General features: G+C 53.2%; 7 protein-coding genes across 7 annotated transcripts; 2 read left to right on the forward strand and 5 right to left on the reverse strand.

Moving 5' to 3' along the window:
• Nucleotides 1-177: 177 nt before the first annotated feature.
• Nucleotides 178-1,143, reverse strand: Z517_11183 (uncharacterized protein; the record flags this gene model as incomplete). The annotated part of the gene is made up of 1 exon (XM_013424791.1): nucleotides 178-1,143. The coding sequence occupies one exon, from the start codon at nucleotides 1,141-1,143 to the stop codon at nucleotides 178-180; it is 966 nt and encodes a 321-aa protein (XP_013280245.1).
• A 315-nt stretch (nucleotides 1,144-1,458) lies between these two features.
• On the reverse strand, nucleotides 1,459-3,155 carry Z517_11184 (uncharacterized protein; the record flags this gene model as incomplete). Its single annotated transcript, XM_013424792.1, has 4 exons — nucleotides 1,459-1,621; nucleotides 1,679-2,758; nucleotides 2,820-3,046; nucleotides 3,105-3,155. The coding sequence occupies 4 exons, from the start codon at nucleotides 3,153-3,155 to the stop codon at nucleotides 1,459-1,461; spliced, it is 1,521 nt and encodes a 506-aa protein (XP_013280246.1).
• Nucleotides 3,156-3,477: 322 nt separating this feature from the next.
• Nucleotides 3,478-4,871, reverse strand: Z517_11185 (uncharacterized protein; the record flags this gene model as incomplete). Its single annotated transcript, XM_013424793.1, has 6 exons — nucleotides 3,478-3,546; nucleotides 3,602-3,708; nucleotides 3,773-4,472; nucleotides 4,536-4,620; nucleotides 4,693-4,783; nucleotides 4,838-4,871. The coding sequence occupies 6 exons, from the start codon at nucleotides 4,869-4,871 to the stop codon at nucleotides 3,478-3,480; spliced, it is 1,086 nt and encodes a 361-aa protein (XP_013280247.1).
• Nucleotides 4,872-5,266: 395 nt separating this feature from the next.
• Nucleotides 5,267-7,723, forward strand: Z517_11186 (uncharacterized protein; the record flags this gene model as incomplete). Its single annotated transcript, XM_013424794.1, has 5 exons — nucleotides 5,267-5,391; nucleotides 5,445-5,472; nucleotides 5,537-6,131; nucleotides 6,208-7,004; nucleotides 7,079-7,723. 5 exons carry the CDS (start codon nucleotides 5,267-5,269, stop codon nucleotides 7,721-7,723), a joined length of 2,190 nt encoding a protein of 729 aa, XP_013280248.1.
• Nucleotides 7,724-7,907: 184 nt separating this feature from the next.
• Z517_11187 (uncharacterized protein) lies at nucleotides 7,908-8,960 on the reverse strand (the record flags this gene model as incomplete). The annotated part of the gene is made up of 3 exons (XM_013424795.1): nucleotides 7,908-8,398; nucleotides 8,466-8,589; nucleotides 8,658-8,960. 3 exons carry the CDS (start codon nucleotides 8,958-8,960, stop codon nucleotides 7,908-7,910), a joined length of 918 nt encoding a protein of 305 aa, XP_013280249.1.
• Nucleotides 8,961-9,590: 630 nt separating this feature from the next.
• Z517_11188 (uncharacterized protein) lies at nucleotides 9,591-11,939 on the forward strand (the record flags this gene model as incomplete). Its single annotated transcript, XM_013424796.1, has 8 exons — nucleotides 9,591-9,799; nucleotides 9,876-10,113; nucleotides 10,186-10,495; nucleotides 10,564-10,951; nucleotides 11,005-11,250; nucleotides 11,339-11,408; nucleotides 11,478-11,523; nucleotides 11,632-11,939. The coding sequence occupies 8 exons, from the start codon at nucleotides 9,591-9,593 to the stop codon at nucleotides 11,937-11,939; spliced, it is 1,815 nt and encodes a 604-aa protein (XP_013280250.1).
• Nucleotides 11,940-12,192: 253 nt separating this feature from the next.
• Z517_11189 (uncharacterized protein) lies at nucleotides 12,193-14,324 on the reverse strand (the record flags this gene model as incomplete). Its single annotated transcript, XM_013424797.1, has 2 exons — nucleotides 12,193-13,060; nucleotides 13,378-14,324. 2 exons carry the CDS (start codon nucleotides 14,322-14,324, stop codon nucleotides 12,193-12,195), a joined length of 1,815 nt encoding a protein of 604 aa, XP_013280251.1.
• Nucleotides 14,325-14,852: the final 528 nt, after the last annotated feature.

A 14,852-nucleotide genomic window follows, 5' to 3' on the forward strand; every position in this document is an offset into this window, starting at 1 on the left:
TGTCATAGGCAATCGTTTCACGAGACAGAACAGGAGCAACGCACGGGAGGCCATCCATCACCCCCACCGACCGAGAGACTGTTCCTCGGAATTGGCAATCGATACGAAAACTTCAAGCGCGACAAGATAATGAGTGAGCAGCATCTCAAGAGAGAGGAGCAAGCGTTGTGGCTAGGTTTACTGCAACTCTGAGGTATACCTATCGTCCCCGGGCAAGACATCAGCTACAAAGCCCCAGGGGATTCCTAACCCGTCTTTGGGGTCGACCACTAGCATTGAATCGTCCTTGGCGATGAGCTCCACCCCTTTCCCCCGAAGATGCGCCTCAGTGACAGCCAGATCCTTGACTTTCCAGGTCAAGGCGTGATAGACATCCTCGGCCTTGTTTTGTCTTGCTTCGAAGTCTCTGGACGCATACGAGTCGACACCGGGAATGGGGACGGCGAACTCGTAGACCGCGTCGGCCAGCTGAATGAAGATGCTGTCGGTCCCTCGAAGCGTGCCTTTGGTCTCGTGGATCTGCTTCCCACCCATGAGGTCCACGAACAGTCGAATGGCCCGGCTCAGATTCGCGGTCAGGATCGTGTGGTGGGAGCAAAACTGGATTCCCAAGGGCCCCTTTCCGACCTGGGGATTCAGCTTCCACGAAGGGTCCCGGCGGATGTCGTAGGTCCCCATGCTCGAAGCTGGATAGTACTCGTAGCGAAGCCCACTGTCCTCCGCAACTGTGAAGAAAAGCTTTGATGGTTTGAAAACAGCCACGGGACACTCCTTGGGGTCGGCGAGCCGGTTGGCTTGGTCGGTCGAACGCACACCCATCTCGTTCAGCCAGGCGTATATCTCATCGATGCCTTCCACGCCCCAGCCCAGACCGTTGAGGTGAGGCTCCTCGACATCCTCGTATCTCTGTTCCCCATCAATCACGTACTTTTTGGGGTCTATGCAGTCGAAGAAGACATCCGCAATGGACGTGAAAATGCAGTAGTCGGTTGGAAATGTCGGGTATTTGGGGTCTGGCTTCGTAAAGAGCTTGTTCCGCCAGACGCTCTCGATGCCAAACACCTCACGGAAGAACGTGTCGGCCTTCTCCAGACTCGGCACCCGATGGCTAGGGTGATATAGCGTAACTATTTTGTATGTCATGTTTTTTGATCTTGTGGAGGGCGTGAAACTCGAATCGAACAAACAAAAGCTTCGATGGTAGAAAGGCAACGATACTGTCTTTTCTTACTGCCTGATTGCAGGGGTGGGCGGGCTTTGGACTTTACGACATTGATAATGTTCTCTATAGATGACCAAGATTATCGGAATTGCTGGTGTTGGACAAAAAGGAGAGGGCCGTGTTACGACTCGTTACAAGCGACCCTTTGCTCTCACGCCCTGCCCAAGCACGGGTTTCCCACACAGATGCAATACTCGCCAGTGAATGACATTCATCTACCGGACATACAAGGAGAGCTATTTTACGGGCGTCAGATTGACCATCAACGCAGGCTTCTCCCACAGCATGTATGTCTTCTGAGTTCTTGCCCAGTCGTCATTGTCAGACTCGGGAGCCAAAGCCAAGTCGAAAGTCCACAGTAGCTTGGACAGAATCACGCGGATCTCGGCGTATGCTAGGCTGGACGGCTGTCAGCGTGGAAGAGTGTACGTAGAAGAGATACTGTGTGATACTGACCTTTTGCCAATGCAGTTGCGAGGGCCGAATGAGAAAGGTTGCGAGACATTCTTCTTATCCCTGGCAAACATCTCCGCGGGTACGTCGTCCTTCTCCATCAGGTGAGGAGCCAGCCAGCGCTCAGGTAGGAAATCAAGTGGGCGGTAAAAGTTGTCCGGGTGCCTCGACGCCGCAAAAGGATGGACTCCTACTGTCATGCCCCCGGCAACCCAACGGCCCTCGATTGCTTCCCCCTTTCCCGGCACCAACCGGGGAAAGGCGTTGGGTGAGGGAGGATAGAGCCTGAATGCTTCCTCGACCACGACTGGCATGTATTTCAGCTCATTGGTCGTCACCATGGTGATGTTCTCGTAGCTCGTGAACGTACTTCTGACTTCTCGCACCATTCGCCGGTAGACAGATTGATGGCGGAGGACAAAATACAGAAGCCCCGAGAGGAGCGTGGCGGTGGTCTCGCTGCCCGCGATGATCAGAATGACGGCCGTCTCCTGGATTTCCGGCATGGTCATGCCCGCGGACCCTTGCTTGTTCTCCCGGAGGATGTAGTTCATAAAGTCCTTTCGCTGGATTTGGTCCTTTCGAGCGATCCGCCTGTCAAGCTTCGCGTAGGCTTTGGCATCGGCTTCCTCTTTGGCCCTCTGCTGCTCCTTAGGCGCAAGGAGTTTGGCGACGGGAAGCAGTCCATAGTAGACAATGGCCTGCATCCAGGGATACACCTTCACCCCCTGAAAGATTTGCTTCACCCACTCATGATACTGAGTCTCCTGGAGGCACCCAAATGGTTCGCCAAAGGCCAAGTCGCCCGTAATGTCGAATGTACACCAATTGAACCAGGAGGTCACATCTTGCGGCCCCTCTTTACACTTATCGGTGAGTCGTGAAATCATTTGGTCAATGAAGTTCTGGACCAAGTCCTCCTGTTCTCTTATCGCTTTCTCGGAAAATGCATGGGATATTAGCCGTCGCATTCGAGGGTGGTTTCCCGACGACGCAGTCACGATGGACTCGGTATTTTTGAACGTTGGGAGAAGTCCTGGACCTTTGAGATCCTTGGGCATTTCCACTGGTCGATGACCGTAGCTTGATCACAGGTTGGCCCGAAACGAACATCGTAGGTCTCGATGATTATCAGAACACTTACATTTGCTTCCACGCGTTGTCGCTGATGTACGACAGCTCATTCGGGGCCGTTCTGACGACGGGGCCGTATGTTTGATGGAGATCCGAGATCTTATTGTGTATCTCGCCGCTTATCGCAGTCCAGATCCAGGGCAGCCTAGACGCAGCCCACAATTTGGGCCCTGGATAATGGCGAAGGGGATGGAAGTAGACATTGTAGACCGCTTTGCCAACGACACTGACAAAGATCTGGGGTTTGCTCGTTAGCTGTCACCAATAAATCTTCGATCTTGGGAATGCACATTACTGCGACGACTCCCCACATCAGCATTCTCAGAACCGAAGAGACAGCCACCATTTTCAATCGTGCTTCAATGTTAGAACGTGCCGGATGACAGGGGAGTCTTGTGCAACAGGACCCCAAGACAACGTTTAATAATACACTACGACCAAGGTTTCACATCATACGAGTCGTATAACGCGACCTGACTTGGGTTCGAAGTGCTGGTCGTACTGCCTGACTGTTCACTTCCATAAGGGCTGGCTGCAATAGAAGATGCACGGAAAATGAGTTCCTTTTTGAGTTCTATGACTAGACCACGCTTCGAAGGATTCCTTGATGTGGCCTGGAAACACCGTGGAAGAGGCTTCATCTGTTGACTTTATTTGTACACTTGGCCTCAAGAGAGCCGAGTCAGATCGAGAACAACACGACCCTGAATCTTGCCAGCATGGAGATCCTCAAAGACCTGTAGTCGAGTCAGCCAAAAGACTCGATGGACAAATCATTCAGTTGCAGCAGACCTCTGTGAGTTTATTCATTGGCTCTACCCGTATGGCTGGGCGAACATGGCCATGGGCTGCCGGTTGCAGGCAATCAATCGCCATAATTCTGTTTCCGGTCACGGCGCCTGAGGTGAATGGTTCATCAGTTTGGGAGAGCAGCAGAAAGAGAGAGGAGACACGATCACGCACCTTTTATTTTCCAGAGATTCCCGATGATCTTGAAGGGGGCAGCATTTGGCATGGGGTGAGGGTCGACTTCCGGGATTCCCACGCAGACCAGTGTTCCCGCGTACCGGAGGAAATCGAGCGCCTGATCGTATGCTCTGGAGCTGGCATTGCAGACCATAACGGCATGACATCCACCATCGGTGACTTCCTTGACTCTGGCAGCAAGGTCTGCCGAGTTGAATTGGGTAAAGTCAAGAAAGACATCTGCCCCGAGGGACTTGCAAAAGTCCGCTTTGGAACCGTGGTCGACGGCGATGACTCTCAGATTGAACGCCTTTGCATACTGAACTGCGAGATGACCGAGGCCCCCTCCAGCCCCGGATACTAGAAGCCAGTCACCCAGCTTACACTCGCTGTATAATAGAGCTGACCACACGGTCACTCCGCCACAGAGAAGAGGGGCAGCTGCCTCAGAAGAGAGTCCCTCGGGAATGGGAGTGACATATCGGGGATCGCTGATGATATATTGTTGAAATGTACCGGGCGTTTTATACCCTGCGACCTTGCGCTTCTTACAACGATTGTCGAACCCAGCGAGGCACTCGGAGCAGATCAGACAGGCCGACGTGATCCACTTCACTCCAACGCGGTCACCCAACTGGACCTCTGTCACTCCGTCACCCAGCTTAACGACGTATCCAACGCCCTCGTGTCCTCCAATCTAAACGGTAAGCACTCGACATCAGCGGAGTTCCTCAGGACTGCCGGTTCGGGCAACACAAACCTGACCGCGCGGTGTCGGCTCGGGCATATGTCCATAAGAATTCATGATGAAGGCAAAGTCCGTGTGGCAGACACCGGAGTAAAGGCTTTGGTTTCTATTAGATTACCACACAACGAGACATCAACTTCCTCTGGGGCTGAGGGTGTAAGAGGCGCACAGTTTGATGAGGATCTCTCCCCGTTGAGGCTCTGGTGTTTCGACATCAATTACTTCAGTGGCCAGAGTACCAGGATTTGAGTAGATGACGGCTGAGCGAGTCAGATCCTAGTCGCAACATGGCTCAACATGGACTCTTTCAATACCTTTGTGCGTCTTTGGAATATCTTCAGTCGTCATGATGCCGGGTTCGAATCGTTCTAGTGATTGAGGTTTGGCTGCTGAATCCCTTCCACCAACTATCTGGGTCAGAGACTATATGTGTATGCTCTATTTTTCAGGCCTCTGAAGCTTTCAAGTCACTTGCCCACAGCACCATTACGGGTAGATCGGCAAGTCGCGATCTTTCCAGTTCAGGGTGCGAGGACCCACACGCGACCCACACAGACATGGAAGGTTTCCTCATTAGGCATTTACGACAACTGAGATACGACATTTGGACGCCCACGTGACCCAAGAATTCCTGCGGGGTCGGCTCCCTCGTCGACCCCAGATTTCAGAGCAGTTTTTCCACCATGTGTGCTCAATCACACTTCCCTTGTCGAGTCTTTTTGTTCTACTAACAAATCCCGGAAATGGTGGACCGCGATACCTTCATGGACGAGTCAGCTCCTGTCACAGAGGCAGCAGCTAACGAACAGACCTCAGCGTCCACTCCCATCACCGGCCAGAAGCGCAAGCCCTATGTGACCAGTGCATGGTGAGGTTAATCTCAACACGCTGCAAATTGTTCACTGACGATGATTCCATCAGCTCTGAATGCAAAAAGCGAAAGGTTAGGGTGGGTAAATCTTTGGCGCGCGGAGCACGGCGCGATTTGCTGACTTTTTTAATTCTCTCCCCAGTGCTCGGGAAAGCGACCTTGTAGCCAATGTTCCATCGGGCACTTGACTTGCGAGTATTTGCCTGATTCGAGACGTCGAACGACGACTGTCCAGGCGAGCAACAAGCCCGAGGATGTCACAGAGGACCAATTCTCGGCGGCCGGATGCGCCCCCGCGAGCAGCACCACAAAGGAAACGGATGAGGAGAGCTCATGGAAAGCCGACGTGCTCAACAAACTGCAGATGCTGTCCGATGAAATCAGAAGCTTGCGGCAAACCACGGCCTCTCAAGACAATGGCCGGTCGAGTTTGAATCTCACCATGACTCCGGACTCGGGCGAGATCTTGAACACGTACAACCCAAGCAGTGTCTCCAAAGCCGTCTTTCCAGGCGGCCCTAGTATCCTCAATCCCCTCAACACCATGAAAGAGCCCGTTGAAAGTGGCGGGAATGAGGATAAATTAGTCCAGGAAGATTGTTGGATGGCTTTCTGCTCCACCATGACTGACTGTTATATTCGAGAACTGCGAATCTGGGACGCCCAAGTCAGGCATTCTGGTCTAGGCCCGGTGAGAGAAACCTTGGACCTGTACTTCTCTCTCATGAATCCCCACTGTAAGTGTTGCAACCTGCCGATGCTACAGGCATAAAGTTGCGAATTCTACTAATACCATGTGAACCAATTGTTTAGACCCTTGTTTGGACTCCAAGGCCTTCGAGCAAGATTTCCAGCGATTCGCCGGCAACGTTCAAGAAGTGACACTGGAGCGTATCCAGTTCATTGCGCTGGTCAATCTGATTCTGGCCGTAGTCAAGAATGTCGACGAGTTTTGTCCGGAAGACGACATCATTCCCGGCTGGTACGAGTTTACCAAGGCGGAGCACCTCTTGAACCATGTCATCAAGAGCGGCAAAGGAAACCTCACGACCATACAGTGTCTCATCCTGAAGGCCTCGTACCTCTTATACATTGAGCGAAACGACTGGGCCTACGACGAGATCGGCACGGCGGTCCGACTTTGTTTTCAAACGGGCCTGCACAATCAAAGTTCGTGGACTGGCCTTTCACCATTGGAGGTTCACATGAGACAGCGAATCTTCTGGTGTGTCTACTGCCTCGAGAGGAACATCTCGCACCAGTGTGGCGCGCCGTACCAGATGAGCGACCAGGACATTGCGGTGGAGCTGCCGAGCGATTCAACCGTTGAAGGAGTCAGCGTTGGCGGTGGAGAGGGAGGGTTTTCGCCCATCACGTACCAGCTGGCGACCATCAAATGGGCCAAGGTCTGCTCCGATATGTGGGATGCCATGTTCGGGGTCAACTCTCGCTCTCCGACAGCTGAATTGATTGCCGTCACCGACGCGCGCATCCTTTTGTTGATTGAAGAACTCCCGGTTCACCTCCGGTGGTCCTCCGACTTTCTCAAAGTCGCAGTCCAGCTCCAGTATCCTCATTATATTGTTCGACAGGCAATTGTGCTACACCTGGTGCGTTTGATCTCCGCGTGTGTCCTGACCAAGGGCTACAGATTGTTCTTGGTGGTTGACTTTTAATATGACAGCGATCTAACCATCTACGGCTATTGTTACGACGCAGTGACCTCCTGGGCTCCAAGAGAAGCGTGCAGGTGGCGGCGCTATGCGTGGACATTGCTCTGGCTTCGGTGGAAGCCATGCATCAGTACCATTTCTCCGAGTTCAGGAGAAACTCTGGACGGTTCCCGACCGTCTCGTTCCTCTCTGGGGTCATCTTCACGCTTACTTCGGTCATTCTGGCCAAGAAGGCAGACCGGCCCACGCTGTCGAAAGCGGGTGGGGGTTTTCTCAAGGCTGTCCAGCTCCTGGAGGACATCGCTCCCGGGTTCACCCTGGGGCGGCGCCTCTTCAAACGCCTACAGAAAGTCATCAAGGCAACAACACAAACTATGGCGGAGAATGGGAATTCCTCGTCCAACGATGTACCGGCCGATGCAACGGGGCTTGTAATGCCGGATCATCAGTTGGCTTCTTCAACCCCGGCGCCAGTCCCGGTGATCCAGCCCAGCTTCGACTTTGACCTCGACGATCTGCTACACTTTGACCGGTCGTCGTTTGCGGATAATGCAGACAACGAGTTTGTGCAATTTGCTTTCAGCCAGCTCAATTCACCGCTGGCTGCCTTTGGAGGCTCAGCACTGCCGAACGGGAATGCGGTCAAAGACCCCTGAGATATCATTTTTGCTACTCTAGAAGATCGCAATTATGTTGGGAGGACTTCCCACTCCCCCCCTCACATGTAGCGGAGCCGAGGTGACAAAAAAGCTCCATCGGCCCTGCCTCTTGCATTCCTCGCTCAATGCTTCGAGATCGAACATTTCTCCTTTTGAATCGGGCGTCAGCTTTTGTCCCGTCCTACTGTGTCTGTGATCGATTATGGCCATGCTGTAGTGACTCACCGATAGGCATTCCCCAGCCGGACAACATGATCTCATGCAACGACCAGCCTTGGAGCCCGGCCTCTGGAGGCGAGTTGTAGTTGGGGATGCGCTCCCATCCCGGAGCATCGCCTGCTCCTGCCACGATGCCGCTATCCCACAGCCACTTTGCCATCTTGGCCGAGGTTTCAACACCTACCCAGATCGGGGACTTTTGATTGCTCCACGCGATCTTTTCCGCATCCGACAGAGCGTTGTATCCCACCCAGAACCCCGAGCGGACAAACAGCAGATCACCCTGCCGGATCTCGACCCCTTGTGCGGCTGCACACGCTTGGAGCTCTTCCACGGGAATTGCGTGGTCGGCAGTGTCGCCGATCAGATCATACTGTTTACCCTGAGCCTGAGACCAGGAATAGTAGTCAAGCAAGACTCCACGCCCAGCGATGGCCCCGTTCCTCACCCATGCTGTTGTTTTTCACCGTTGTCAGAGACCAGGAAACGTATCGTTGACTGTTTGAGATTCCAGACTCACCATCTGTTCCAAGGACAGTAGGGTGCGCGTTGGGACCGGAAATGTCGTCGACAGATGTTCCATTGTAAAACTTTGCCAATTTGATGTAAGATACGTGCCTGAACCCATCCCATTGGGCACCTATCTGCGACACCCCAGAATTGCGCCAGTCAGTTGAAAGGCGGCGCAGATGCACTAATCGGACACTCTCACCTGGGTGTTGAACTCTACAATATCGTCATGTACCGGTCGTCCTCCGCGACGATAAATTGTCTGCTTGAATTTGGAGCGCTCAGAGCCTGGGACAAGGAGCACATCGATCGGCGGGTCCAGAGATAGACGGACGCCTGTGCGAATCTCGCTTTTGGCAGCGGCCAGAGTATTCTCGGCAGTGAGCAGGTTCAAAGCCCCGAGCTGGTCGTCATCCCCGTAGAGGCCCCAGGCTGAAAACGGCGGATCATCTGGACGGAGAGGGAGGCTCTCAAATGGAGGTCTGGGTCTGGGTGCTTGTGACATTTTCGTTGACAGTGATGATGGTGCTTGCGTCGAGCTTTTGATTTTCCAGCGGATGGGTATAGGAAGGGCAAAATATGTAGAAGCTCGTTTCAAACTGCGAACAATGTAGATCCGTGCAGCATTGAAGATGACCTCGGGAGTATGAGACACGGAATGCTCATTAGCCCGAGACAAGGACGAGCATGTCTGTCCTTGGGTTCCGAGACAACGGGTAGCCGTTATTGGCTTCCCTCACATGAGACCGAATACTGGCTGGACGAATACCAGATACGAACAGAAAGGGTCGCGGGGTCTGCTGATCTGTGGCGCCACAACCGCACAAGTTTTCTTCACTTCATTGTGAGGTCGTCGGGGACGAGTCGTTCTCTACCTACTCATTTGGGAGATATGGAGACGAGTGGAACCCGTTCTTCGGTTTGAGACACTCAACACAGGCGCCGATAATCTATAGTGGCCTGGCACTTGGGCACATAACACCTTTTCTACCGACGATGCGTATTTCTACCCTTGTCCGGCACTCGTTTCAATCACTCTACATTTCACTCAAGCGCTCTCTGACAAGGCCGTGCTACCAACATCTCTCCTGGTTCTGGTTCTAAAACAGTAGAACGCCCACTTTACACAATCATCATGCCTGAGAGCACGGTTCCTCCACGGACGTGGAGCAGCATGATCTATGACCATGAAATCGACGAGGCGCGGCCGATGAAGGTCATCTGCATCGGAGCTGGGATTTCTGGGATCCTCACTGGGATTCGACTCCCGCAACAGATTGAAAACCTCGAATTGGTCATTTACGACAAGAATGCCGATGTTGGCGGTACGTGGTATGAGAATAGGTAAGGACGAACTTCTCCCCAGGTCACATTTTCACAGGATAGACCCGCTGTAACAGCTGGGCTTATATTTCTCCAGATATCCAGGGGTCAGATGTGATATTCCAAGTCCCGGGTATCAGCTCACATTTGAATCCAACTCGCAATGGAGCGAATTCTACGCCAGCGGCGCAGAGATCCAAAATTACATGGTCAATCTCGCCAAAAGATACGATGTCTATCGCTTCTGCAAGTTCAATCACGAACTGGTAGAGGCCAAGTGGCTGGAACTCCCGGGGAAATGGGAGGTGACCTTTCGACAAGTCGATACAGGAAAGGTAGGTCTCTCAGAGCATCTTTTGCGCGCGTCCACGTCCACGTCAAACTAACTAGAGATTTCTCCCTGGCAGAGGGTGACCGATCAGGCAGACGTGATCATGCTCGGAATGGGTCTGTTGAACAAATGGGACTGGCCCAAGATACCAGGTCTCGACAAGTTCAAGGGCACCAAAGTCCACACGGCCAAGTGGGATACTTCGCTGGATCTAAAGGGAAAGAATGTCGCCTTGATCGGAGCCGGGTCAACTGGTATCCAAATCCTACCCGAAATCCAACCCATAGTCAACCGGGTCGATCACTACATGAAAGGAAAGAACTGGATCTCGCCCACGGGCATCGGTGGCGACGAGCTGGCGAGGAGGAAGGCCGAGACTGGAAACTGTGAGTTTGATTTTCTAGCTAGATTTTACCTTTTCTTGTCCTTTTTCTAACAGAGGTGGTCCCGGCAGTCAAGCACAGCAAGGAGGAGCTGGAGCTGTTCAAACGCTCTCCCGAAGAGTATCTCAAGTTCAGGCACAAGATCGAGAACGACATCATGCAAGCGCCCCTGGCGGCCTTTTACGGGACACCCGAACAACGGAAGTTCCACGAGATGAGCATCAAGCACATGCGCGAAAAGCTGTCGTCACGACCCGACGTCCTAGAAGCTCTGATGCCTGACTGGGCACCTGGGTGCAGGAGGCTGACTCCCGGCCCGGGATATCTCGAGGCAATCTGCCAGCCTAATGTGGACTATGTGAGCACGCCGATCAAACAGATCCACGAAAACAGCATCGAGACTATCGACGGACGCACTCGAGAGGTCGAGATCATTATTTGTGCAACAGGCTTTGATGTGTACGTGTGCTGTTTTCCCCTCTATCTCTCTTCTATTGCTGATGTAGATGCAGGTCCCGTCAATCAGGACCAAAGTTCTTCGGCCAGGGTGGATGCGATCTTTACGATGTCTGGAACCCCATTCCCGAGGCTTACATGTCAATGTGCCCTCCCAAAATGCCAAACATGTTCATCTACTTTGGGCCAAACGGCGGTCCCATGACCGGCAGCACCATGCTCATGCTGGAATGGGTCTGTGATTATGCCACGGCCGCGATCCAAAAACTTCAAAGGGAATACTACAAGTCCATGGTTGTAAAGTACGTACTGCCATGTGGTTCTCTTCTTCCTCAATTCTCTCAGCTTGTGGGAGTTGGTTACATGAACTGACTGACTTTTTCGCGATAGGCCATCAGCGAACAAGGCATTCAGCCGCCATGTCGACAAGTTCTTTGCAAAGACGGTCTTTACTCAACCTGTAAGCAGTGTTCCCTTTCCCCCCGTGTCAGGACCTTGCCATTGGCAGAACTAACAGTATGGTAAACAGTGCAATTCGTGGTTCAAACGAGGAACCGTCGACGGACGAGTCGTAGGTGAGTCTTACCGCCACAACCATCCTCACCTCGGTTCTTTTTTATTTTTTTTTTTCTTGTTCCCACACTCTCAGATCGCGTTACATACTGATCCAGGGCCTGAAACAGCAAACTGGCCGGGTTCGGGCGTCCACTCGCGCAAAACCCTCCTCAATCCGAGGTGGGAAGATTTCGACTACGAGGTGATGCCCGAGATCGAGGAGAACGTTCTGGGCTGGATGGGCAACGGCATGACGGTGGCCCAGAAGAACAAGACCTGCGCCACGGACTACCTGGAGCTGAAACAGACGGTCAATCGTCCCAAGCCGGTACATCCAGAGTACAGCGTGCTGTCACCTCCGTCCTTTCACCAGGGCCAGAAAAGCTCGGAGAGGAGCCAGAACGGTAATGCCGAACAGAACGGCACGGCCAGTTAGAACGAGAGAAAGACGATCAATTTTGTATGATATAAGAGCTAGGCAGATACTCTAGCTGCGTCAACAAAGTTCCAGCCAGCCGCATAGATTGATGGGCATTATTACCCGTGGATAGTCCTTTTTACCAAAGGTATGCGTATACCTGTCTCGTCATGATCCCCGCCCAACTTTGGATATTGTTCAAATAAAGAAGATTTTCAACGAGTTGCAGTACTATTCGTAGCTCGGGTTCAACTCCACGATATAGCCAGCTTCAAGCACTGGGCCAAGCTGGAAACCACAGACTCGAAGAGCCGAAGAGAGAATCGTCCTCGGTCGCCGACCAGGAGCTCATCGCTCCCCATTCTGACAGCGACGGGTCAAGTCGATACGTCCGATCGGCAGGCGAAGCCGAGACAAATAGATCCCACGCCATGTTGTCGTGCTGGGTTTCTTTGGTAGACGCGACTGAATCCGAGGCTGAGGACCTGCCCAACTCAGATATCACCGGTAGGGGTGCCGTTGTCGCTATAGACGATGCAGAGTCGGCTTCGGAAGCAGTCGTCTCGGCCTGGCTCACGGGTTGCTGTTGGACCCCAGGGAGCCCTGGTAGGAGCGGCGGCTGCATTTCGGCAAATGAAAAGGCTCTGTCAAATGAGTCGTCTAGATACGTTGTGTTCTTGGAGCAGTCGACAGCAGCTTCCTGGGCGCCTGCGGCACCAACGCTGCATATTACAGCCTCAACAGATGAGGTTACCGAGAAGGCCGTCGGGGTGCTTGCTCGGATCGACAGTTGTGTAGTGTTCACCGGTGGTAAGGTGCCCACCGCCATGCGTGTGTCAGCACAGGAGTTGCGAATCCCAAGGGGATCCTCTGTTGCTGAAGCCGGACGGATCAGCTCGGCGAGCTCCGGGAAGTCGACGGCAAATTCATCTTCCATTCTCAGGCAATTTATATCATGGAGCCACCGTTCTGTGGACGGCATCAACCTGATGTCGCAACCGTTGGAGTCGACTTGTAGGACTTCTTGTAGCTTGGCGTCCGTTGAAATCTGAACGTCGAAATGTTCGACGAAGGAGCTGTATAGATTCCGGCCTTGGTAGCTTTGCCAGTCTCGCATCAGATGGGTTCTGATCCCGGGCCTATGAGTTGGGAATAAACAGGTGAGCAGATGAATATGGAGAATCCTTTGAGGGAAACTGGCAGTGTCTTACCAAGGTATAAAGTCGATAAAGGATGGGTGTGGGCACCACATTTGAGAAGACAAAGGCCGGTACCAGGCCGGGCATTGGGCCAAATTTCTATGGGTAGGAAACACCAACAACTAAAAGTAGGATTTGACTCAGTCTCCTCACACTGGCTTGAGCAGCGGCGGCATGGGGCTCGGCTCACCGTCAAAATTCGATACAGTACCCAAAACATTACTGTTCTTCCCAGCCTCGACTTGTATGTCCAGCACCTGATAGCTTCATAGGCAGCAATAGCGAGTTCTCTCCTCATGGTGGTCAGACTATCGTCGTCGTCGCTGTCAGGGTACTTGGTTGGAACCATGCTTTCGAGGACCGGGTTCGAAGATGGCGCAGACGACTCAAGATCCTGGACCAGCAGATAGAGTATGTTTGGAGTTCGGGCAAGGCTCCGCAGTCGCTGTTGGGACATCAGACCTGGGGGGCGACCAATGTGGAAAAGGGCATTTGCGACGCTAAAGACGCCGCCACCAGAATGGCCGGTGTTGGATCTCCAAATCATAATTGCTTCGAGAAAGTCATCATCCAACAAGTTTGATCTGGAACCGAGTCGCCCTAAAGCGGCCCAGATACCAGGAAATGGCGAGGGTGAGTCTGGGACAGCCATGCGTGAATCCAGCTCGGTGGTCAGATCGAAAGAAGCATCGCACTGCGACCGCCCTTCCTCAATTGAACCCACTTGTAGCGTCTGGCCTTCTGTGTAGAAAGGGACGGAACCGGCTGAGTCAATGACTGCATGTTGGGTCCCATTCCCCGGCTGCTCAACGGTTGTCGCCTCTCGAGAGGCGATTCCCTCGGTTGTGCTCCCGCGGGAGGACTGTTGAAGCAAGGACGACGATTCTTCCCGGCTGAGTCCCAGCGCCGAGCAAACAGATTGCAATTTACTACGGAGGGTCTCCTTTTCGGCCTCGAGGCTCCTGTTCTCCTTGAGCAGCTCTGCCACAATCTTGTCAGACTGCTGGGTGCTGAGCAGGTCCAGTCGCTCCTGCAAGGCAGCGATGGTCTGGCGGGCTTTGCTTCGATTCTCCCGCACCAGTTGCCGGTCTGCAGCCCTCTTTCGACTCAGTTGTTGGGCTGTCAACTTGTCCTTCCATCCTGATTTCGATCCCGACTCACCATCCTTGGCATGCGGCGAGGGAGTCGTACGAGGTCGAGCCATGAGGACTCTCCCTCCAGGCTTACATGCGAGTTGCTGAGTCCAGCTAGATGGGTTCAAGTCGTCTATGCAAAAGGCAAGAAACCTGAAAATGTATGGGAAGAAGCGCAAGGACACAAACCTCGCAGGTAGTATTGGTGGCAAATTGCGGTTTGTGTGGGATGGTCACAGGCGGGAAGCTGGAACTCTGGGGAAGCTCCCTGCGGAGAAGGATAGACAGAAGAATAGACCCGGAATAATTGGGCCGGGCGTGGTCGACGTCGTCCACGCCGCTATTGGTGGAGAAGAGGCTTGGCATATCCACCACAGCATTCGTCTCCACATGATATAGACCCTCCACCAGCCGTGCCATGGTCACCTAAGACACTCTCTTTTTCACTCTGTTGGCTCACTATTTCCATTTCCAAGCAAACGCCTGCCAAGGCATGGTGGGGGATGGTTTTTTGGCCGGACAGACTGGCCGAGGTTAGCGGAAAGGGTGGCAAGACAATTCCAGAATTCCAGAATTTCAGGGGGGATTCCGCCGGAATC

The sequence above is a fragment of the Fonsecaea pedrosoi genome, assembly GCF_000835455.1.
Source record: "Fonsecaea pedrosoi CBS 271.37 unplaced genomic scaffold supercont1.7, whole genome shotgun sequence".
Classification (NCBI taxonomy): Eukaryota; Fungi; Ascomycota; class Eurotiomycetes; order Chaetothyriales; family Herpotrichiellaceae; genus Fonsecaea; species Fonsecaea pedrosoi.